We start from the raw sequence: 24,273 nt of genomic DNA, 5'->3' as shown, positions 1-24,273 counted from the left end.
TGATCTATTCTACCTCCGGTAATTCACCCCAGAGTCCTTGCAGTGTTCATATGTTTTATTACTCTCCCACCTCCCCCCAAGTCCTCCCGATGTCCCTGCTCTCAAATGTTGTGTTTGTGTCCTTCCCCCTCTCTCCCCATCTTGTCTGCCGCTCCCCTTGTTTTTTGTGTTTTGTGTGTCGGTTTGTCTTTTTGTGTGAATCATGTTAGCTCTTTCACGAGCCTCGATCTTGTATACAAAAAAAAAAAAAAAAAAAAAAAAAAACCTTGTGAGAAGAATATCTTGAAAAATAAGCGAAGTACCAACTTCTAATCTGGTGTTTGCGTGTATCTCGGAATAAGGACGAACGCTAATGAAAATTGGGTCGCCACGTCAAAATCCAAGATGGCCGCCACTATGTATGTCCGACACTTGTGAGATGAATATCCTGAAAAATAAGCGAAGTACCAACTTCTAATTTGGTGTGTGAGTGTATCTCGCCATAAGGAAGAACGCTATTGAAAATTGGGTTGCCACGTCAAAATCCAAGATGGCCGCCACCATATATATGTCTGAACCTTGTGAGTGAAATATCTCGAAAAATAAGCAAAGTACCAACTTCTAATCTGGTGTGTGGGTGTATCTAGACACACGGAAGAACGCTGTTTAAAATTGGGTTGCCACGTCAAAATCCAAGATGGCCGCCGCCATGTATGTCTGAATCTTGTGAGAAGAATATCTTGAAAGATAAGCGAAGTACCAACTTCTAATTTGGTGTGTGGGTGTATCTCGGCATAAGGAAGACCGCTATTGTAAAGTGGGTCGCCACGTCAAAATCCAGGACGGCCGCCACCATATATATATGTCTGAACCTTGTGAGCGAAATATCTTGAAAAATAAGCGAAGTACCTTCTGGTGTGTGGGTGTATCTAGGCATAAGGAAGAACGCTATTGAAAATTGGGTCGCCACGTCAAAATCCAAGATGGCCGCCTCCATGTTTGTCTGACCCTTGTGAGCGAAATATCATATCATAGCATGTTTTCTGCGTGTTCCACTTTGTCAACTCACATCACTTCCCCGACGGGGGGCCTAGGCATAACGCTTGTTAATTTACAATGTAACCTTGTATAATGTGAATGGTTTACATTATTTACAAGACACAGAATGTTCGAAATATTTCCTCAGGAACTCATTCCTGTTTTCCTCATTGTTAAATTCCCAGAGGATTGAAATCCCATCATAAATGCTCTTCCAAAGGCATCAAGCATTGTCCCAAACAGTTTATAATTATTATTTAACTCTTAGATCCAGGCGTCAAAAATCCTACATAAACGCAGCCATTGGCCCTCGGAGGCCCAACGGATGTATTCGTGTATTTTTTTTTAATTTTCTGAATTTTTTATAGATTTTTTTTCATATCCTTTTTCAATCCAAGTCGATGCTCATGGATGTGTATTTGCTCAGAAAATGTGAATCATTGATCCGATTAGTTGGAAGAATCCCATACAAGTAATGAATCTTTTTTTTTTTTTTTGCAAAAAAAATTTTTGCTCTTGGTTTTTCAACTTATTTTCTCTAAAAAGTTGAGGCTCATGGAGGAGTATTTCCTCAAAAAATATGATTCACTAATCCTTTTATTTAGAATGTATATGTCCATAACTGTCAAAAATCCGACACCTATGCAGCCATTGGGCCTCGGAGGCCCCACGAATGTATTTGTTTTAATTTTCATATTTTTGTCTGAATTATTTGTAACCAAGTGAGGGGAGCATATAATGAGGCTCATATCAAGAGAATAATGATATAACATAGTAGTACAACAACATTTATGTGGGGCCTCGAAGGCCCCAGGCTTGCATTCGTGTCGGATTTTCTTGTTATAAGTGAAGAATGAAGATTTCCCCACGAGCCTGAATGAAATTTTTTATATTTATGTCACTGAATTTTGGGTAACAACATGAAAGTCGGTGAAAATGAGGCTCATTCCCCAAAAAAAATTGAACAACATCGTTTTTGCAGCAAAAAAAACCTTGTGGGCCTCCAAGGCCCAATCCCTGAATCTAAGGGTTAAAAGGGGACGAGGGTTCCCAAATTTTCTCCAGAAAAGAACAGCCCCCTGTGTGCTGGTACCGTCACGACCAAATACCAATCACCTTTTCCGATTCGTCAAATGTAAACCACCTGGAGTGTTTCTAGCCATGGAAAATGCATTCTCATTTACAAAATGATCTTTGACTAAGACTGAGTGTGGATCACTATTCTAAAACAACTTGTAATCAAATTTATACAAGAACTATTGAAATGATGGAGACTCATCCTCGGCAGAGCTTCAGGCGTGCTCATGACAAGTCGTGAATTATTCGATACCTGAGAACCCACCTGTCCAAATCAACCCTTCCTCCCAGATTGGTAATAATACCACCAAGTACAAAATTGAATCGAAACCTCACGAGTGAAGGATTTCCAACAATACCTTACCCAGTCACCCACAAAACCACTCCCTATTGAAATGGAAATGAAACATAATGACTCTTCATCTTCTTCTTTTGTACAAAGCACAATGGCTAAGGGAAGCGTGATTTTCTGTGGGTGCAGCTTTGCGGCTAATGCAGTGCCCCCTGTAGGTTAGTTCATGAAGTTTGAATGTGTTCAGTGTGCCTGTGATAGCTCGCCCACTCTTCGCGGACATCACCACCGAATCCTTAACATCCCCCAAATAATGCTGTCAGACGGGATTCGAACCCAGGCTAGACAGCTAAGATTCGAATGCGTATATCTCTCGGCTATCCTGTCACCCCCAACAAAAACGTATTCGTAAGTCTTCTTCTTCACTTATTCTCCACTCTTCTTTCTCCTCCGGTTTTTTGTCTCCTTCTTCAGATAACAATGAATGCTCTTCTCCGACTGCTTGCCATCCAAGCGCAACATGCTTTAACACCGCTGGTTCTTACATCTGTACCTGCTCGAGTGGCTACACAGGAGATGGACACAACTGTACAGGTGGGTTTGCGAAAAGGATGGAAAATTATCAAAGAAAATTTCAGTTTCGCTGTTTATGAAATGATCCCAATAGATATTGATTTATTTTCATGGATTAATTTTCACAGACCTTGACGAATGCTCCTCAAATAACGGCGGATGCAGCCACACGTGTCTGAACACAGCTGGAGGCTTTGAGTGCTCATGTCCTCCCGGACAGCAGTTTGTACCTGGAAGTTCTACAACTTGTGAAGGTAAGATCTTTTCAATGGTTTCTCATTATTTTAAATTGTTGAATTTTTTTTTGCATCAGTTTTTTTACTTTTCTTGATGAGAATTTGATAACAAACAGAGAACAGCTGTGATTTATCTGAATCCGAATGTTCTTTATAGTGAAGGTTGTCGGTACTTTTGGGGCCCCAATGTGATAACTTGTGTCCATTTCTTCCAGCCTCCGGTCCTTGTGGAGGAGAATCGTGCGATTCCAATGCCGACTGCCAGGCAGGTAGCTGTGTTTGTCACGTCGGTTGGAGCGGGAATGGAATCACCTGTGCAGGTGAGTCCAACATGTTAAAAACCTCACAGGTTTAACATGCTGATATCAAATTAATGATATACATGTGTTTGTGTGTGTGCTTATTTGTGTGTGGTGCATTTGTGTGTTGGTATGTTTGAGTTTACCTAAATGTAAAGTTTATAAATTATAAATGCTCTTCCAAAGGTAAAAGCATTCGACCATACAGTTTATAATTCTTTAAAAGGGGAATAGGGTTCCTGCATTGCTTCCAGACAAGAACCCTGTATGGTGGTACCTGTACAGGTGGGTTTCATGTAGGTAATATCATTTAACACATGTACAGGGTTACAGCAATCCTTCAAATGATCTAACAAATAAAACGCATCAGTTTGTGTGTTTGTAAAGATCGTGTTCCCTCAAAGTGAAGGTTTTAAAGGCGAATATTTTAACACAAATTTGTTTTCACAACGGTCTATTTTTGAGGACAAAACAAACTTGGCAGAAAGTTTCCATAAAAGAGTAATTGTGTCTCTTCTATTGGAAATGTAGATGGTGGCTTGCAGACCGAGCCTCAAGGGTGGTGTACAGAAGCGTTTTTTAAAATAATAATAAATACAAGGCGCAGGGAGGTGAAATTCGCTGCACATGATGTGTAACGTGCACAAAGTAAAAAAAAAAAAATAGGACTGCGGGTCGTGAAGCTCACATTGATAACGAGGTGGAGGTACCGACCTCCACAGACCCTGATATTTCTAATGCCGTGAACAAACTTTGGTACATAATGGGTGATGAAGGTTGGGATCAAGTTTCATTGAAATTGTTTGTGTAGTTTCGGAGAAGAGAGCAAATAGCTATTTTGTGGGTCAAACCACCACCTTCTCCTCCCCCGTAGGCTCCCTCAATAAATGCAGATGTTGATGCAGTCAAACCACCTTCTTTAGGCTTCATATATGAAGATTATGGCCAAGTTTCATCAAAATTGTGTGTTTGGTTCAAGCGATAATGACTGAAGTGTTTACTCACTCACTCACTGACTTACCTACGGACACTGCTCGATCGCATGAGCTCCCCAGATTTAACTCCAGTTGAGCTGACGAGTGTCCATTTACATGTGCATGGTGTCTCATAAATAAAAAAGATAAAAGCAAACCAGACACTCGGCCCAGGCTTCAGACTTTGGCACGCTCACAAGACTGCACCGTCGAATAAACTGTTCCAACCCATCGTATTTGATGGGATTTTATACGAATGATGTTATATTTTAGGAATATCCGATACTGTACATTTAATAGTGTGTGTGTGTGTGTGTGTGTGTGTGTGTGTGTGTGTGTGTGTGTGTGTGTGTGTGTGTATGTTTGTATGGTTGTGTGTGTGTGTGTTTGAGTTCATGAAATTGTAAAGATAATTTGATACCGGCACAAATATACAACTGAACAATGGTAGATTAATCAGCAAAGTTTAAATAATCTGCATAATCACCTTTGGATGTACAATTTTGTGGCAATCACTCTGCACCTGGTTTCCATCAGGTGTCATTTCCTCTTATCCCATTTGCCTCATCCATTGAAAAAGTTTCATACCATAACCCTGATTATAGCCCGATATACCTGATACCCCAAATAATTATTTTCCATGTACGGTTTTCTTCTTCAGACAACAACGAATGTTCTTCTCCGACTACTTGCCATCAAAATGCCACATGCTTAAATACCGCGGGTTCTTACATCTGTACCTGCTCAAGTGGCTACACTGGAGATGGACACACCTGCACAGGTAGGTTTATGACACCGAAGTTGAATCTTGTTTTCCAACTTCAGTAATTATAACATCAGATACCTTTTGATCAAAGTTAGATGTAATTAATTATTTATTAATTTCCAATATAACCTTGTATAATGTGAATGGTTTACATTATTTACAATAAGCAGAATGTTCGAAATATTTGCTCAGGAACTCATTCCTGTTTTTCTCTTTGTTCAATTCCCAAAGGATTGAAATCCCATTATAAATGCTCTTCCAAAGGCATCAAGCATTGTCCCAAACAGTTTATAATTATTTAACTCTTAGATGCAGGCGTCAAAAGAGCGCGCACAGCTGTAAGGACGAAGGACGAGAACAGTGGTGAGTTTGAGGTGAAGGTGGGAGTGCATCAGGGGTCGGTACTAAGTCCACTACTATTTGTAGCTGTGATGGAGGTGCTGGCTCGGAACGTAAAGGAGGGTTTACCGTGGGAGTTGTTGTATGCAGATGATCTGGTGTTGATTGCGGAAAGTATGGATGGACTGAAGGAAAAGATGAACAAGTGGAAGTTATGTATGGAGACGAAAGGTCTGACGGTGAATATCGGAAAAAACAAAGGTGATGCAAGTGGTAAAGCATGTGGTGAGGTTGAAAGAACTGGGAAGTGGCCATGTGCTTTGTGCAGGAAGGGTGTCGGAGTGAACTCAATTCTATGTACAATGTGCGCTGAGTGGGTTCATCAAAAATGTAGTGGTTTGAGAGGGTCATTAACCAGTGTGGCAGCTACATTCAAGTGTAAGGTGTGCACAGAGGGAGCTGCAGATGGCGGAAATGTTGAGTTGGATCTTGGAGACGGCGTGAAGCTGGAAGGTGTGAAAACATTTTGTTACCTAGGAGACATGCTGAATGGAGAAGGTGGATCAGACTCGGCAACGGTTGCTCGAGTGAGATGTGCATGGAAGAAGTTTCGGGAACAGAGTGGCGTGCTGACGAGGAGGCGAGTGTCGTTGAAGCTGAAGGGAAAGGTGTATGCTGCATGTGTGAGAAGTGTTATGATTTATGGGAGCGAGACATGGGTAATGAACGTAGAGCAGCAACGAAGGCTGAAAGGGTGGAAATGCGAATGGTTCGGTGGATGTGTGGAGTATCGTTGAGAGAGAGGAAGACAAATGATGAATTGCGAAAGATGATGGGAATAGAGCCTGTGATGGATGCTGTGAAGAGAAACAGTTTGAGATGGTTTGGTCATGTGTTGAGGAAGGATGAAAGTGACTGGTTGAGAAGAGTGATGGAAATGAATGTGGAAGGAAGTAGAGGACGGGGAAGACCGAGAAAGACTTGGCTCAGGATGGTCGAAGAAGAAATGCGGGCAAGGGGGTTAACAAGGAGAGATGCAGAAAATAGGGCAAAATGGAGAAGATTGTCATGGGGACCGCAGGGCTAACCCCTGCTCTTGCAGGGAAATGGCCTTTAAAATGCCTGTTGTATGCAGGCATCAGAAATCCTACATAAATGCAGCCATTTTCCCTCAGAGGTCCAACGGATGTATTCGTGTGTTTTGTTTTTTTTGTTGTTTTTTTACAGATTTTTTTTCTCTTTCATATCCTTTTACCATTCAAATCGATGCTCATGGATGTGTGTTTGCTCAGAAAATGTGAATCATTGATCCTATTAGTTGGAAGAATCCCATACAAGTAATTAATCTTTTCTTTTTTTTTTGCAAAATTTTTTTGTGTTCTTGGTTTTTCAACTTTTTTTTTTCTAAAAAGTTGAGTATCATGGAGTAGTATTTCCTCAAAAAATATGATTCACTAATGCTTTTATTTAGAATGTATATGTCCACAACTGTCAAAAATCCAGAGTTTCCAGTTTTCCATCCAGTTTTCCAGTTTTCCATCCAAAAAAAATCCAGTTTTCCATCTGCTTGGAAATCAGCCAACATCACCGCTTTGCACAAAAAAGGTGCAAAAACAGATCCTAGCAACTACAGACCAATCAGCCTTCTCCCAATTATCAGCAAAGTCATGGAATCCATCATTGCTTCTGATATGAAATCTTTCCTCTTCTCCAATGGCTTGATCTCTGATCATCAATTTGGTTTCAGACCAGGTCACTCTACTCTGGACATGCTGCTTCTGCTGTCTCAACAATGGATGGAGGTCCTCAATGCCAAACAGGAAATTAGAGCTGTCTCCCTCGACATATCACGTGCCTTCGACACGGTCTGGCACCCCGCTCTGCTCACCAAACTCTCCTCCTTTGGTATCCATGGAAATCTCCACGCATGGCTGGCGGACTTCCTCTCTAGTCGTCGTCAACGTGTGGCCCTGAATGGGTTTCTCTCATCTCCTCTTCCTGTTCAGGCTGGAGTTCCCCAAGGCAGTGTTCTGGGCCCCGTGCTTTTTCTGGTCTTCATCAATGATCTCTCTGACTCTCTCGAAAATCCTCTCTATCTCTTTGCTGATGACTCCACTCTCTGCCGCTCCATTCCTCTTCCCTCAGATCGGCAGTCTGCTGCCTCCTCACTCTCTGAAGACCTGGACAAAATCACAGACTGGTCAAACAAGTGGAACATGTCTTTCAATCCTGACAAATCTCACACTCTTACTATGTCTCTCCGAAAAGATCGACTGGACAACCCTCCCATCTACTTTCTCAACAATCCTCTCCAAGAAGTTCTGTCGCTCAAGATTTTGGGTCTCACTATCTGCCATGATCTTTCTTGGGAAAACCACATTTCCAAGCTGGCCTCCAAAGCCAGTCGCCGACTGGGCATCCTCCGTCGTGCGAAGTCCTTCCTCGGCACACCTGAGCTCCTCACCACATACAAGGCTTTCATCCGCAGCTCAATGGAATACTGTTCTCCCCTATGGGCCGGTGCTCCTGCCTCACACCTAGCTCGGCTTCACGCTGTTGAAACCAAAGCTTTCAGAATTATTGGAATCTCCCGCGATGAAGCTATCTCTGAGGGCCTTTCACTCACTCACCGCAGGCAGGTAGGTGGTCTTTCTGTCTTCTACCGACTCCTCTCCGGCCTTGCACCCCCAGCTCTCTCTGTGCTCTGTCCCCCAAATATTCCTACAGGTCGCACAAGATCTGCCAGCAACCCTCTGATGGTTAAACTGCCGAAATCTCGGCTCTCCGCTCACCTTCACTCTTTCATTCCTCTTTTCTCCCGCCTCTGGAACAAACTCCCTCACTCCCTTCAATCCCACTCCTCCCTCCAGGTCTTTAAAACAGCTGTTCACCACCATCTCTTATCTTCCCCCATCCAAAACCTTGATCTTTTCTACCCCCGCTAATTCACCCCAGATCCACCTTGTTTGAAATTCCAACTTCTTTCCTGGAAGTGCTGGCAGTGTCCATATGTTTTATACCTCTCCCACTGCCCCCTTCCCACGCCCCCCCCCCCCCAAAGCCCTCGCCCTCTCTCAGATCTCTCGATGTCTCCATGTCTCTCGGTCCCTGCTCTCAAATGTTGTGTTTGTGTCCTTCCCCCTCTCTCCCCATCTTGTCTACCGCTCCCTATGTTATATGTTTTATGTGTCGGTTTGTCTTTCTGTGTGATTAATGTTCGCTCTTTCACGAGCCTCGATATTGTATACAAAAAAAAAAAAAAAAAAAAAAAAAAAAAAATCCAACACCTTTGCAGCCATTGGGCCTTGGAGGCCCCATGAATGTATTCGTGTAAAGTTTTTTCATTTTCATATTTTTGTCACTGAATTATTTGTAACCAAGTTATAGGAGCATATAATGAGGCTCATATCAAGAAAATAATGTTATAACATAGTAGTACAACAACATTTATGCGTGGCCTCGAAAGCCCCAGGCTTGCATTCGTGTTGGATTTTCGGGTTATATGTGAAGAATGAAGATTTTCCCACGAGCCTGAATGAATTTTTTTTTATGTCACTGAATTTTGTGTGACAACATGAAAATCGGTGAAAATGAGCCTCATTCCATAAAAAATAATTGTACATCATAGTTTTTGCAACAAAATAAACCCTGTGGGCCTCCGAGGCCCAATCAATGCATCCGAGGGATAAAAGGGGACGAGGATTCCCAAATTGTCTCCAGAAAAGAACAGCCTCCCGTGTGCTGGTACCGTCACTACCAAATACCAATCACCTTTTCCGATTTGTCAAATGTAAACCACCTGGAGTGTTTCTCATCATGGAAAATGCATTCTCATTTGGAACATTATCTTTGACGAAGACTGAGTGTGGATCACTATTTTAAAACAACTTGTAATCAAATTTAAACAAGAACTATTGAAATGATGGAAACTCATCCTCGGCAGAGCTTCAGGGGTGCTCATGACAAGTCGTGAATTATTCGGTTACATGAGAACCCACCTTTAAAATTCTATCATGAATTATTCGGTACCTGAGAACAAACCTGCACAAATCAACACTTCCTCCTAGATTGTGAATATTTCCACCGAGTACAAAATTCATTCGAAGGTATCCTTTTAAGTGAAGGTTGTTGGAACTTTTGGAGACCCATTGTGATGATTTCTGTCCATTTCTTCCAGCCTCTGGTTCTTGTGGAGGAGAATCATGCAATTCCAATGCCTACTGCATCTCAGGTGGCTGTGTTTGTCGAGTCGGCTGGACCGGGGATGGACTCATCTGTTCAGGTGAGTCCAACATGTTAAAAATTTCATAGGTTTAACATGCTGTCGTCAAATTTGTGAATGTGTGTATTCATTTGCGTGTGTGTGTGTGTGTGTCTATGTTTCTGTGTTGGCATGTTTGAGTTTTTGTGCCTGTATACAAATCAACCAATGGACGAGTAAACAGTAAAGTTGAATCTATCTGCAAAATCACCTTTAGATGTACAATTTTGTTGCAATTCTGCTTTCCTTGTTCAGCGAGGTTCCATCAGGTGTTATTTCCTTTTCTCACATCTGCCTGATCAACAGAAAAAGTTACAAAGCATAACCCTAATCATACCCCGATATACCTGATACCCCATATAATTATATTTATTATATGGTCTTCTTCTTCAGATAACAATGAATGTTCTACCCCGACTACTTGCCATCCAAATGCCACATGCTTAAACACCGCTGGGTCTTACATCTGTACCTGCTCGAGTGGCTACACAGGAGATGGACACAACTGCACAGGTGGGTTTGCGAAAAGGATGGAAAATCATCAAAAAACATTTTCAGTTTTGCTGTTTATGAAATGTTCCCAATAGATATTGATTTATTTTCATGGATTTATGTTCACAGACCTTGACGAATGCTCCTCAAATAACGGCGGATGCAGCCACACGTGTCTGAACACAGCTGGAAGCTTTGAGTGCTCATGTCCTCCCGGACAGCAGTTTGTACCTGGAAGTTCTACAACTTGTGAAGGTAAGATCTTTCCAATGGTTTCACATGATTTTAAATTGTTATTTTTTTTATACATCAGTTTTTTTACTTTTCTTGATGAGAATTTGAGAACAAAGATTGAAAAGCTGTGATTTATCTGAATCCGAATGTTCTTTTTAGTGAGGGTTGTGGGTACTTTTGGGGCCCCAATGTGATAACTTGTGTCCATTTCTTCCAGCCTCCGGTCCTTGTGGAGGAGAATCATGTGATTCCAATGCCGACTGCCAGGCAGGTAGCTGTGTTTGTCACGTCGGCTGGAGCGGGAATGGAATCACCTGTGCAGGTGAGTCCAACATGTTAAAAACCTCACAGGTTTAACATGCTGATCTCAAATTAATGATCTACATGTGTTTGTGTGTGTGCTTATTTGTGTGTGGTGCATTTGTGTGTTGGTATGTTTGAGTTTACCAAAATGTAAAGTTTATAAATGATAAATGCTCTTCCAAAGGTAAAAGCATTCGACCATACAGTTTATAATTCTTTAAAAGGGGAATTAAATAGGGTTCCTGCATTGCTTCCAGACAAGAACCTTGTATGCTGGTACCTGTACAGGTGGGTTTCATGTCGGTAATATCATTTAACACATGTACAGGTTGACAGCAATCCTTCAAATGATCTAACAAATAAAACACGTCAGTTTGTGTGTTTGTAAAGAGTCTGTTCCCTCAAAGTGAAGGTTTTAAAGGCCAATATTTTAACACAAATTTGTTTTCACAACGGTCTATTTTTGAGGGTAAAACAAACTTGGAAGATAATTTACATAAAATAGTAATTGTGTCTCTTCTATTGGAAATGTAGATGGTGGCTTGCAGGCCGAGCCTCAAGGGTGGTGTACAGAAGCCTTTTTTTTTTTTAATAACAATAAATACAAGGTACAGGGAGGTGAAATTCGCGGCACATGATGTGTAACGTGCACAAAGAAAAAAAAAAAATAGGACTGCGGGTCCTGAAGCTCACATTGATCAGGAGGTGGAGGTACAGACCCCCCCCCCCCCCCCCCCGGAAGCTGATATTGTTCATGTCGTGAACAAACTTTGGTACATAGTGGGCGATGAAGGTTGGGATCAAGTTTCATTGAAATAAATTGTATGTGTAGATTTGGAGAAGAGAGCAAATAGCCATTTTGTGGGTCAAACCACCCCCTTCCCCTCCCCCATCAGCGCCCTCAATAAACGCAGATTTTGATGCAGTCAATCCACCTTCTTTCGGCTTCATATATGGAGATTATGGCAAAGTTTCATCAAAATCGTGTGTTTGGTTCAAGCGATAATGACTGAAGTGTTTACTCACTCACTCACTGAATTACCTATGGACACTGCTCAATCGCATAAGCTCACCGGATGAAACTCCAGTTGAGCTGACGAGTGTCCATTTACATGTGCATGGTGTCTCATAAATAAAGAAGATAAAAGCAAACCAGACACTCGGCCCAGGCTTCAGACTTTGGCATGCTCACAAGACTGCACCGTCGAATAAACTGTTCCAACCCATCGTATTTGATGGGATTTTATACTAGGAATGTTATATTTTCGGAATATCGGATACTGTACAGTTAATAATGTGTGTGTGTGTGTGTGTGTGTGTGTGTGTGTGTGTGTGTGTGTGTGTGTGTGTGTGTGTGTGTGTGTGTGTGTGTGTGTGTGTGTGTGGTTGTGTGTGTCTGTGTGTGTGTGTGTGTGTGTTTGAGTTCATGAAAACGTAAAGATAATTTGATACCTGCACAAATATACAACTCAACAATGGTAGAGTAATCAGGAAAGTTTAAACAATCTGCAAAATCACCTTTGGATGTATAATTTTGTGGCAATCCCTCTGCACCTGGTTTCCATCAGGTGTCATTTCCTCTTATTAGTCCCCTACCGGTGTACACCGGAGGGGACTATAGGTTTGCACTCCGGCCCTCCGTCCGTCAGCCCGTCAGTCTGTCAGTCCGTCAGTCTGTCACGCAAAGAACAGTTTTCCGGACTTTTTTTCTAAACTCTTAATGCTAATGATTTCAAACTTGGTACATGGTTTCCTCATGATAAGTTACAGATCTAGTTCGAACTTCACGACATTTCGATCATTTTTGACAAAGTTATGGCACTTTGAACTTTGGGAATTCTGATAACTCTGATGAGCCTTAACTCAGTGCCATTTTAAGTTTCAATTTCCTTTAAAAACCAATTTCTCTGCAATAATAGGACCGTTTGAGATCAAATTTTCACCATAGGAGGGACTCGCTCTGCAGAATATTGTAATGGTAATTATGACGTGATAGGTCACGTGGTTCGGCCGCCATATTGTTTTTCGTGAAAACACGAAAACCCCTTTTTCTCTGCAACGGCTGAACAGATCGAGGCCAACCTTTGCAGGCGGAATCGCATACCCATGACGAACAAAAAAGTCATCGAGCATGGCATCATGCATCACATGGTTTCAGAGTTATGACGTTTTTAAGCATGAACCTTTAAAACCGAGCTCCTCCATCATTTTTGATCCAATCAAGGGGAAACTTCACAGATCTGTTCAGCATGTCAATCTACTAAAATGTCCTTTTGGAATTTGCGATAGGGCACGTGGTTTGGCAGATATCGTTAATTAAACGAAAATATTTTTTAAATGTATATCTCTTGTTTATTCCAGAGTTCTCCTCAAGCCGCACCGCGCGCCCTCAGCCTCGTCTCGCGAACGTCAAAAGCGCAACACAGCGCGCGCTTTCGGGAGGGGCGGAGCCAGGCCGAGCAACATATATATACACATCAATCATTGATCGTGAACCGGAAAATATAATAAATTACTGATATTTAGCGACTCGAAAGGTTCTTTATCAACAATTTTTTTTCTCGTGCTTCTGCTGACCTGTCTGCAAGGTGTATAAATCGAAGTCCCGAGTGCGAATCACAGGTGAGCCCGTCCTGAGGTAATTAGCGATTGGCAACAATTCAGAACCTGTGGGTAAATAACCCTTGGTAATTTCCAAAACAGTTTTCCGGACAACAGACTGCCGGTAGGGGACATGTATTGCAGCGCAATACTCAGAATGCTTGTTCCATTTGTCTCATCCATTGAAAAAGTTTCAAACCATAACCCTGATTATAGCCCGATATACCTGATACCCCAAACAATTATATTCCATGTATGGTTTTCTTATTCAGACAACAACGAATGTTCTTCTCCGACTACTTGCCATCCAAATGCCACATGCTTAAATACCGTGGGTTCTTACATCTGTACTTGCTCGAGTGGCTACGCTGGAGATGGACACACCTGCAGAGGTGGGTTTATGACACAGAAGTTGAATCTTGTTTACCAACTTCAGTAATTATAACATCAGATACCTTTTGAATAAATTTAGATGTAATGAATTATTTATTAATTTACAATGTAACCTTGTATAATGTGAATGGTTTACATTATTTACAAGATACAGAATGTTCGAAATATTTCGTCAGGAACTCATTCCTGTTTTTCTCTTTGTTCAATTCCCAGGGGAATGAAATCCCATTATAAATGCTCTTCCAAAGGCATAAAGCATTGTCCCAAACAGTTTATAATTATTTAACTCTTAGATGCAGACGTCAAAAATCCTACATGCACTCACTCGAAAAAGTAAGTACACCCCATGTAAAGTTTCGACTTTTTCAACATATTTCAACATTCAGCTATTTGATCTTCATTTCCACAATATTGATAGATAAAGGTGAAATAATACAACAAATATCATGAAACATTTACATTTTGTGGTCCATTGTATAATTTAAATAAACATAAATGCACATTTCGCATGTGGAAAAAGTAAGTACACCCTTGGCTCCAATAGGTGGTATTGCCCCCTTTGGCAGAAACAACCTCAAATCGGCTTTTCTTATAACTGTCTACCAGTCTCTGACATCCACTGGGAGAAATTTTTGCCCACTCCTCCATGCAGAATTCTTTCAGCTGTGCGATGTTTGAGGGGTTGCTTGCATGCATGTTTTGTTCAAATCCCCCCACAACATCTCGATGGGATTTAGATCCGGGATTTGACTTGGCCATTCCAGAACCCTCCATTTGCAATTGTTTTTATGTTTTGATATGCATTATGTTTTGCACTCTGTCAAAGCGTCTTTGGGCTTCCTGAAAAGCGTTATATAAAATAAATGCATTATTAATATTTCTTTCTGTTCAGCCATTCCTTGGTGGATTTACTGGTATGCTTAGGGTCATTGTCATGTTGCAAGGTCCATCTTCGGTTGAGCTTCAACTTTCCGACAGATGGCCTCACATTCTCCTCAAGCACCCTCTGCTACAATGAAGAATTCATCGTGGATTCTATGATGGTGCGCTGCCCAGGCCCTGATGCAGCAAAGCTGCCCCAAACCATAATATTTCCACCACCATGCTTCACAGTTCGTATCAGGTTCTTGTGGTCAAATGCTGTCTTTGGTTTTCGCCAAACATGTGTTCTGGTACTGTGGCCAAATAGCTCTACCTTTGACTCATCTGTCCAGAGCACATTGTTCCAGAAGTGCTGGTCTTTGCCTAGGTGTTCATTGGCAAACTTTAGTCTTGCCCTGATGTTCTTTCTGGACAGCAAAGGTTTCCTCCTGGCACACCTCCCATGTAGATCAAATTTGTGCAGCCTCTTTCTAAAGGTAGACTCGTGCACTTTGACATCAACAGTGGCAAGAGCTACCTGTAGGTTCCCTGATGACATTCTGGGGTTCTTAGAGACTTCTTTCAGCATCTTGCGGTCTGCTCTCGGGCTGAACTTGCTGGGGCGGCCTGGCCTGAACAAGTTGGCAGTTGTTTGGAATCTTCTCCACTTGTAGATGATGTTCCGGACAGTCAAATGATTGATTTCAAATTGTTTGGAGATCTTTTTAAATCCCTCCCCAGACTCGTTGGCATCTATAACCTTCCTTCTGGAGGCCTCAAAGAGCTCTTTTGATCGAGGCATGGTGACGCCACACGCTTCATCAAAAAAGAGCAAACTAAACCAAATGTCTGAGGTTTAAATAAGACAGGTTCCTCCAAGATCCTCTCTGACGATGTTCTAATCATTTGCACCTGCGCTTGTGCACCTGATTCTAATTTTAGATATTTGAAGTAGTGATAAATGTAGGGGTGTACTTACTTTTTCCACATGCAAAATTTGCATTTATGTTTATTTAAATTATACAATGGGCTACAAAATGTAAATGTTTCATGATATTTGTTATATTATATCACCTTTATCTGTCAATATTGTTGAAATGAAGATCAAATAACTGTATGTTGAAATATGTTGAAAAAGTCAAAACTTTACATGGGGTGTACTTACTTTTTCACGTGACTGTAAACGCAGCCATTGGCCCTCGGAGGCCCAATGGATGTATTCGTGGTTTTAAAAAAAATTTAACAAAAATGATAGATTTTTTTTTTCTTTCATATCCTTTTTCAATCCAAATCGATACTCATGGATGTGTATTTGCTCAGAAAATGTGAATCATTGATCCTATTAGTTGGAAGAATCCCATACAAGTAATTAATCTTTTTTTTTTTTGCAAATTTTTTTTGGTGTTCTTCGTTTTTCAACTTTTTTTTTTCTAAAAGGTTGAGGATCATGGAGGAGTATTTCCTCAAAAAATATGATTCACTAATCCTTTTATTTAGAATGTATATGTCCACAACTGTCAAAAATCCGACACCTATGCAGCCATTGGGCCTCGGAGGCCCCATGAATGTATTCGTGTAAAGTTTTTTCATTTTCATATTTTTGTCACTGAATTATTTGTAACCAAGTTATAGGAGCATATAATGAGGCTCATATCAAGAAAATAATGATATAACATAGTAGTACAACAACATTTATGCGTGGCCTCGAAAGCCCCAGGCTTGCATTCGTGTCCGATTTTCGGGTTATAAATGAAGCATGAAGATTTTCCCACGAGCCTGAATGAATTTTTTTAATGTCACTGAATTTTGTGTAACAACATTAAAGTTGGTTAAAATGAGGCTCATTCCAAAAAAAAAATTGTACAGCATAGTTTTTGCAACAAAAAAAACCTTGTGGGCCTCCGAGGCCCAATCAATGCATCCGAGGGATAAAAGGGGACGAGGATTCCCAAATTGTCTCCAGAAAAGAACAGCCCCCTGTGTGCTGGTACCATCGCTACCAAATACCAATCACCTTTTCCGATTCGTCAAATGTAAACCACCTGGAGTGTTTCTCGCCATGGAAAATGCATTCTCATTTGGAACATTATCTTTGACTAAGACTGAGTGTGGATCACTATTCTAAAACAACTTGTCATCAAATTTAAACAAGAACTATTGAAATGATGGAGACTCATCCTCGGCAGAGCTTCAGGGGTGTTCATGACAAGTCGTGAATTAATCTGTACCTGAGAACCCACCTATACAAATATGTCTTGAATTATTCGGTACCTGAGAACCCACCTATACAATTATGTCGTGAATTATTCGGTACCTTTGAACCCACCTGCACAAATCAACCTTTCCTGCCAAATTGGTAATATTACCACCGAGTACAAAATTGAATCGAACCCTCACGAGTGAAGGATTTCCAACAATACCTTACCCAGTCACCCACAAAACCACTCCCTTTTGAAATGGAAATGAAACATTTTGCCTCTTCTTCTTCTTCTTCTTCTGTACACAGCACAATGGCTAAGGGAAGCATGATTTTCTGTGGGTGCAGCTTTGCGGCTAATGCAGTGCCCCCAGCAGGTTAGTTCTTGAAGTTTGAATGTGTTCAGTGTGCCTGTGATAGCTCGCCCACTCTTTGCGGACATCACCATAGAACCCTTAACATCCCACAACTAATGCTGTCAGACGGGATTCGAACCCAGGCTAGACAGCTAAGATTCGAATGCGTATATCTCTCGGCTATCCTGTCACCCCCAACAAAAACGTATTCGTAAGTCTTCTTCTGCACTTATTCTCCACTCTTCTTTCTCCTCCGGTTTTTTGTCTCCTTCTTCAGATAACAATGAATGCTCTTCTCCGACTGCTTGCCATCCAAGCGCAACATGCTTTAACACCGCTGGTTCTTACATCTGTACCTGTTCGAGTGGCTACACAGGAGATGGACACAACTGTACAGGTGGGTTTGCGAAAAGGATGGAAAATCATCAAAAAACATTTTCAGTTTCGCTGTTTATGAAATGTTCCCAATAGATATTGATTTATTTTCATGGATTAATTTTCACAGACCTTGACGAATGCTCCTCAAATAACGGCGGATGCAGCCACACGTGTCTGAACACAGCTGGAGGCTTTGAGTGCTCATGTCCTCCCGGACAGCAGTTTGTACCTGGAAGTTCTACAACTTGTGAAGGTAAGATCTTTTCAATGGTTTCTCATTATTTTAAATTGTTGAATTTTTTTTTGCATCAGTTTTTTTTACTTTTCTTGATGAGAATTTGATAACAAACAGAGAACAGCTGTGATTTATCTGAATCCGAATGTTCTATTTAGTGAAGGTTGTCGGTACTTTTGGGGCCCCAATGTGATAACTTGTGTCCATTTCTTCCAGCCTCCGGCCTTTGTGGAGGAGAATTGTGCAATTCCAATGCCGACTGCCAGGCAGGTAGCTGTGTTTGTCACGTCGGTTGGAGCGGGAATGGAATCACCTGTGCAGGTGAGTCCAACATGTTTAAAACCTCACAGGTTTAACATGCTGATATCAAATTAATGATATACATGTATTTGTGTGTGTGCTTATTTGTGTGTGGTGCATTTGTGTGTTGGTATGTTTGAGTTTACCTAAATGTAAAGTTTATAAATTATAAATGCTCTTCCAAAGGTAAAAGCATTCGACCATACAGTTTATAATTCTTTAAAAGGGGAATATGCTTCCTGCATTGCTTCCAGACAAGAACCCTGTATGGTGGTACCTGTACAGGTGGGTTTCATGTAGGTAATATCATTTAACACATGTACAGGGTTACAGCAATCCTTTAAATGATCGAACAAATAAAACACATCAGTTTGTCTCTTCAAAGTGAAGGTTTTAAAGGCGAATATTTTAACACAAATTTGTTTTCACAACGGTCTATTTTTGAGGACAAAACAAACTTGGCAGAAAGTTTCCATAAAAGAGTAATTGTGTCTCTTCTATTGGAAATGTAGATGGTGGCTTGCAGACCGAGCCTCAAGGGTGGTGTACAGAAGCGTTTTTAAAAATAATAATAAATACAAGGCGCAGGGAGGTGAAATTCGCTGCACATGATGTGTAACGTGCACAAAGTAAAAAAAAAAAAAAAAAGGACTGCGGGTCGTGAAGCTCACATTGATAACGAGGTGGAGGTACCGACCTCCCCAGACCCTGATATTTCTAATGCCGTGAAAAAACTTTGGTACATAATGGGTGATGAAGGTTGGGATCAAGTTTCATTGAAATTGTTTGTGTAGTTTCGGAGAAGAGAGCAAATAGCTATTTTGTGGGTCAAACCACCCCCTTCTCCTCCCCCGTAGGCTCCCTCAATAAATGCAGATGTTGATGCAGTCAAACCACCTTCTATAGGCTTCATATATGAAGATTATGGCCAAGTTTCATCAAAATTGTGCGTTTGGTTCAAGCGATAATGACTGAAGTGTTAACTCACTCACTCACTCACTGACTTACCTACGGACACTGCTCGATCGCATGAGCTCCCCAGATTTAACTCCAGTTGAGCTGACGAGTGTCCATTTACATGTGCATGGTGTCTCATAAATAAAAAAGATAAAAGCAAACCAGACACTCGGCCCAGGCTTCAGACTTTGGCACGCCCACAAGACTGCACCGTCGAATAAACTGTTCCAACCCATCGTATTTGATGGGATTTTATACGAATGATGTTATATTTTAGGAATATCCGATACTGTACATTTAATAGTGTGTGTGTGTGTGTGTGTGTGTGTGTGTGTGTGTGTGTGTGTGTGTGTGTGTGTGTATGTTTGTATGGTTGTGTGTGTGTGTGTGTGTTTGAGTTCATGAAATTGTAAAGATAATTTGATACCGGCACAAATATACAACTCAACAATGGTAGATTAATCAGGAAAGTTTAAATAATCTGCATAATCACCTTTGGATGTACAATTTTGTGGCAATCACTCTGCACCTGGTTTCCATCAGGTGTCATTTCCTCTTATCCCATTTGCGTCATCCATTGAAAAAGTTTCATACCATAACCCTGATTATAGCCCGATATACCTGATACCCCAAATAATTATTTTCCATGTACGGTTTTCTTCTTCAGACAACAACGAATGTTCTTCTCCGACTACTTGCCATCAAAATGCCACATGCTTAAATACCGCGGGTTCTTACATCTGTATCTGCTTGAGTGGCTACACTGGAGATGGACACACCTGCACAGGTAGGTTTATGACAACGAAGTTGAATCTTGTTTTCCAACTTCAGTAATTATAACATCAGATACCTTTTGATCAAAGTTAGATGTAATTAATTATTTATTAATTTCCAATGGAACCTTGTATAATGTGATTGGTTTACATTATTTACAATAAGCAGAATGTTCGAAATATTTGCTCAGGAACTCATTCCTGTTTTTCTCTTTGTTCAATTCCCAAAGGATTGAAATCCCATTATAAATGCTCTTCCAAAGGCATCAAGCATTGTCTCAAACAGTTTATAATTATTTAACTCTTAGATGCAGGCGTCAAAAGAGCGCGCACAGCTGTAAGGACGAAGGACGGGAACAGTGGTGAGTTTGAGGTGAAGGTGGGAGTGCATCAGGGGTCGGTACTAAGTCCACTACTATTTGTAGCTGTGATGGAGGTGCTGGCTCGGAACGTAAAGGAGGGTTTACCGTGGGAGTTGTTGTATGCAGATGATCTGGTGTTGATTGCGGAAAGTATGGATGGACTGAAGGAAAAGATGAACAAGTGGAAGTTATGTATGGAGACGAAAGGTCTGACGGTGAATATCGGAAAAAACAAAGGTGATGCAAGTGGTAAAGCATGTGGTGAGGTTGAAAGAACTGGGAAGTGGCCATGTGCTTTGTGCAGGAAGGGTGTCGGAGTGAACTCAATTCTATGTACAATGTGCGCTGAGTGGGTTCATCAAAAATGTAGTGGTTTGAGAGGGTCATTAACCAGTGTGGCAGCTACATTCAAGTGTAAGGTGTGCACAGAGGGAGCTGCAGATGGCGGAAATGTTGAGTTGGATCTTGGAGACGGCGTGAAGCTGGAAGGTGTGAAAACATTTTGTTACCTAGGAGACATGCTGAATGGAGAAGGTGGATCAGACTCGGCAACGGTTGCTCGAGTGAGATGTGCATGGAAGAAGTTTCGGGAACAGAGTGGCGTGCTGACGAGGAGGCGAGTGTCGTTGAAGCTGAAGGGAAAGGTGTATGCTGCATGTGTGAGAAGTGTTATGATTTATGGGAGCGAGACATGGGTAATGAACGTAGAGCAGCAACGAAGGCTGAAAGGGTGGAAATGCGAATGGTTCGGTGGATGTGTGGAGTATCGTTGAGAGAGAGGAAGACAAATGATGAATTGCGAAAGATGATGGGAATAGAGCCTGTGATGGATGCTGTGAAGAGAAACAGTTTGAGATGGTTTGGTCATGTGTTGAGGAAGGATGAAAGTGACTGGTTGAGAAGAGTGATGGAAATGAATGTGGAAGGAAGTAGAGGACGGGGAAGACCGAGAAAGACTTGGCTCAGGATGGTCGAAGAAGAAATGCAGGCAAGGGGGTTAACAAGGAGAGATGCAGAAAATAGGGCAAAATGGAGAAGATTGTCATGGGGACCGCAGGGCTAACCCCTGCTCTTGCAGGGAAATGGATTTTAAAATGCCTGTTGTATGCAGGCATCAGAAATCCTACATAAACGCAGCCATTTTCCCTCATAGGTCCAACGGATGTATTCGTGTGTTTTGTTTTTTTTGTTGTTTTTTTACAGATTTCTTTTTCTCTTTCATATCCTTTTTCCATTCAAATCGATGCTCATGGATGTGTATTTGCTCAGAAAATGTGAATCATTGATCCTATTAGTTGGAAGAATCCCATACAAGTAATTAATCTTTTCTTTTTTTTTTGCAAAATTTTTTTGTGTTCTTGGTTTTTCAACTTTTTTTTTTCTAAAAAGTTGAGTATCATGGAGTAGTATTTCCTCAAAAAATATGATTCACTAATGCTTTTATTTAGAATGTATATGTCCACAACTGTCAAAAATCCAACACCTTTGCAGCCATTGGGCCTTGGAGGCCCCATGAATGTATTCGTGTAAAGTTTTTTCATTTTCATATTTTTGTCACTGAATTATTTGTAACCAAGTTATAGGAGCATATAATGAGGCTCATATCAAGAAAATAATGATATAACATAGTAGTACAACAACATTTATGCGTGGCCTCGAAAGCCCCAGGCTTGCATTCATGTTGGATTTTCGGGTTATATGTGAAGAATGAAGATTTTCCCACGAGCCTGAATGAATTTTTTTTTATGTCACTGAATTTTGTGTGACAACATGAAAATCGGTGAAAATGAGCCTCATTCCATAAAAAATAATTGTACATCATAGTTTTTGCAACAAAATAAACCCTGTGGGCCTCCGAGGCCCAATCAATGCATCCGAGGGATAAAAGGGGACGAGGATTCCCAAATTGTCTCCAGAAAAGAACAGCCTCCCGTGTGCTGGTACCGTCACTACCAAATACCAATCACCTTTTCCGATTTGTCAAATGTAAACCACCTGGAGTGTTTCTCATCATGGAAAATGCATTCTCATTTGGAACATTATCTTTGACTAAGACTGAGTGTGGATCACTATTCTAAAACAACTTGTAATCAAATGTAAACAAGAACTATTGAAATGATGGAAACTCATCCTCGGCAGAGCTTCAGGGGTGCTCATGACAAGTCGTGAATTATTAGGTACCTGAGAACCCACCTTTACAATTCTATCATGAATTATTCGGTACCTGAGAACCCACCTGCACAAATCAACACTTCCTCCTAGATTGTGAATATTTCCACCGAGTACAAAATTCAATCGAAGGTATCCTTTTAAGTGAAGGTTGTTGGAACTTTTGGAGACCCATTGTGATGATTTCTGTCCATTTCTTCCAGCCTCTGGTTCTTGTGGAGGAGAATCATGCAATTCCAATGCCTACTGCATCTCAGGTACCTGTGTTTGTCGAGTCGGCTGGACCGGGGATGGACTCATCTGTTCAGGTGAGTCCAACATGTTAAAAATTTCATAGGTTTAACATGCTGTCGTCAAATTTGTGAATTTGTGTATTCGTTTGCGTGTGTGTGTGTCTGTGTCTATGTTTCTGTGTTGGCATGTTTGAGTTTTTGTGCCTGTATACAAATCAACCAATGGTATTGGTGTTGGTGTTGCTCTGGTGTTGGGCTAGCGGCTAGGGTGCCGGCTTAGGATCCTAGGATCCTGGGTTCGAATCCCGGTCAATCGCTGAAATTAACGCCAGGGGAAGGTTGACTCAGCCTGTCATCCTTCCGAGGTCGGCAAATTGAGTACCAGTTCACTGGTAATTCCCTGCTTGTCGTTAAAGGCGGCAAAAAGGGTCGGCGTCAGGAAGGGCATCCGGCCGTAAAACATTGCTTCAAAAAGGGGACCGAAAAACAACAACAACCACAATTCCCGAAAAAGGCCAACCCCCGCTTGCGGGGAAAAATGGCCTCTAAAGGTGTTTTTTTTTTTTTTTTAATACAAATCAACCAATGGACGAGTAAACAGTAAAGTTGAATCTATCTGCAAAATCACCTTTAGATGTACAATTTTGTGGCAATTCTGCTTTCCGTGTTCAACGAGGTTCCATCAGGTGTTATTTCCTTTTCTCACATCTGCCTGATCAACAGAAAAAGTTACAAAGCATAACCCTAATCATACCCCGATGATACCTGATACCCCATATAATTATATTTATTATATGGTCTTCTTCTTCAGATAACAATGAATGTTCTTCTCCGACTACTTGCCATCCAAATGCCACATGCTTAAACACCGCTGGTTCTTACATCTGTACCTGCTCGAGTGGCTACACAGGAGATGGACATAACTGTACAGGTGGGTTTGCGAAAAGGATGGAAAATCATCAAAAAACATTTTCAGTTTTGCTGTTTATGAAATGTTCCCAATAGATATTGATTTATTTTCATGGATTTATGTTCACAGACCTTGACGAATGCTCCTCAAATAACGGCGGATGCAGCCACACGTGTCTGAACACAGCTGGAAGCTTTGAGTGCTCATGTCCTCCCGGACAGCAGTTTGTACCTGGAAGTTCTACAACTTGTGAAGGTAAGATCTTTCCAATGGTTTCACATGATTTTAAATTGTTATTTTTTTTATACATCAGTTTTTTTACTTTTCTTGATGAGAATTTGAGAACAAAGATGGAAAAGCTGTGATTTATCTGAATCCGAGTATTCTTTTTAGTGAAGGTTGTGGGTACTTTTGGGGCCCCAATGTGATAACTTGTGTCCATTTCTTCCAGCCTCCAGTCCTTGTGGAGGAGAATCATGTGATTCCAATGCCGACTGCCAGGCAGGTAGCTGTGTTTGTCACGTCGGCTGGAGCGGGAATGGAATCACCTGTGCAGGTGAGTCCAACATGTTAAAAACCTCACACGTTTAACATGCTGATCTCAAATTAATGATATACATGTGTTTGTGTGTGTGCTTATTTGTGTGTGGTGCATTTGTGTGTTGGTATGTTTGAGTTTACCAAA

The 24,273-nt window shown here is 41.2% G+C and overlaps 1 protein-coding gene across 1 annotated transcript in view; it reads left to right on the top strand.

Annotated features, from left to right (window-relative positions):
* LOC137424248 (uncharacterized) overlaps nt 1-24,273 on the top strand; it is a 207,243-nt gene that overhangs the window by 127,436 nt on the left and 55,534 nt on the right. Inside the window, exons 54-70 of the mRNA XM_078771992.1 lie at nt 2,861-2,980; nt 3,088-3,213; nt 3,411-3,515; nt 5,130-5,249; nt 9,751-9,855; nt 10,228-10,347; nt 10,456-10,581; nt 10,778-10,882; nt 13,737-13,856; nt 17,549-17,668; nt 17,777-17,902; nt 18,101-18,205; nt 19,809-19,928; nt 22,649-22,753; nt 23,490-23,609; nt 23,718-23,843; nt 24,040-24,144. Of these exons, the coding sequence (XP_078628118.1) occupies nt 2,861-2,980; nt 3,088-3,213; nt 3,411-3,515; nt 5,130-5,249; nt 9,751-9,855; nt 10,228-10,347; nt 10,456-10,581; nt 10,778-10,882; nt 13,737-13,856; nt 17,549-17,668; nt 17,777-17,902; nt 18,101-18,205; nt 19,809-19,928; nt 22,649-22,753; nt 23,490-23,609; nt 23,718-23,843; nt 24,040-24,144 (1,974 nt within the window). The remainder of the gene's footprint in view (nt 1-2,860; nt 2,981-3,087; nt 3,214-3,410; nt 3,516-5,129; nt 5,250-9,750; nt 9,856-10,227; nt 10,348-10,455; nt 10,582-10,777; nt 10,883-13,736; nt 13,857-17,548; nt 17,669-17,776; nt 17,903-18,100; nt 18,206-19,808; nt 19,929-22,648; nt 22,754-23,489; nt 23,610-23,717; nt 23,844-24,039; nt 24,145-24,273) is intronic.

Source organism: Myxine glutinosa, chromosome 1 (genome assembly GCF_964187855.1).
Source record: "Myxine glutinosa chromosome 1, kmMyxGlut1.1, whole genome shotgun sequence".
Lineage (NCBI taxonomy): Eukaryota > Metazoa > Chordata > Myxini > Myxiniformes > Myxinidae > Myxine > Myxine glutinosa.
The sequence above is the reverse complement of the archived record's forward strand: the minus strand, read 5'-3'. Positions and strand labels throughout refer to the sequence as shown.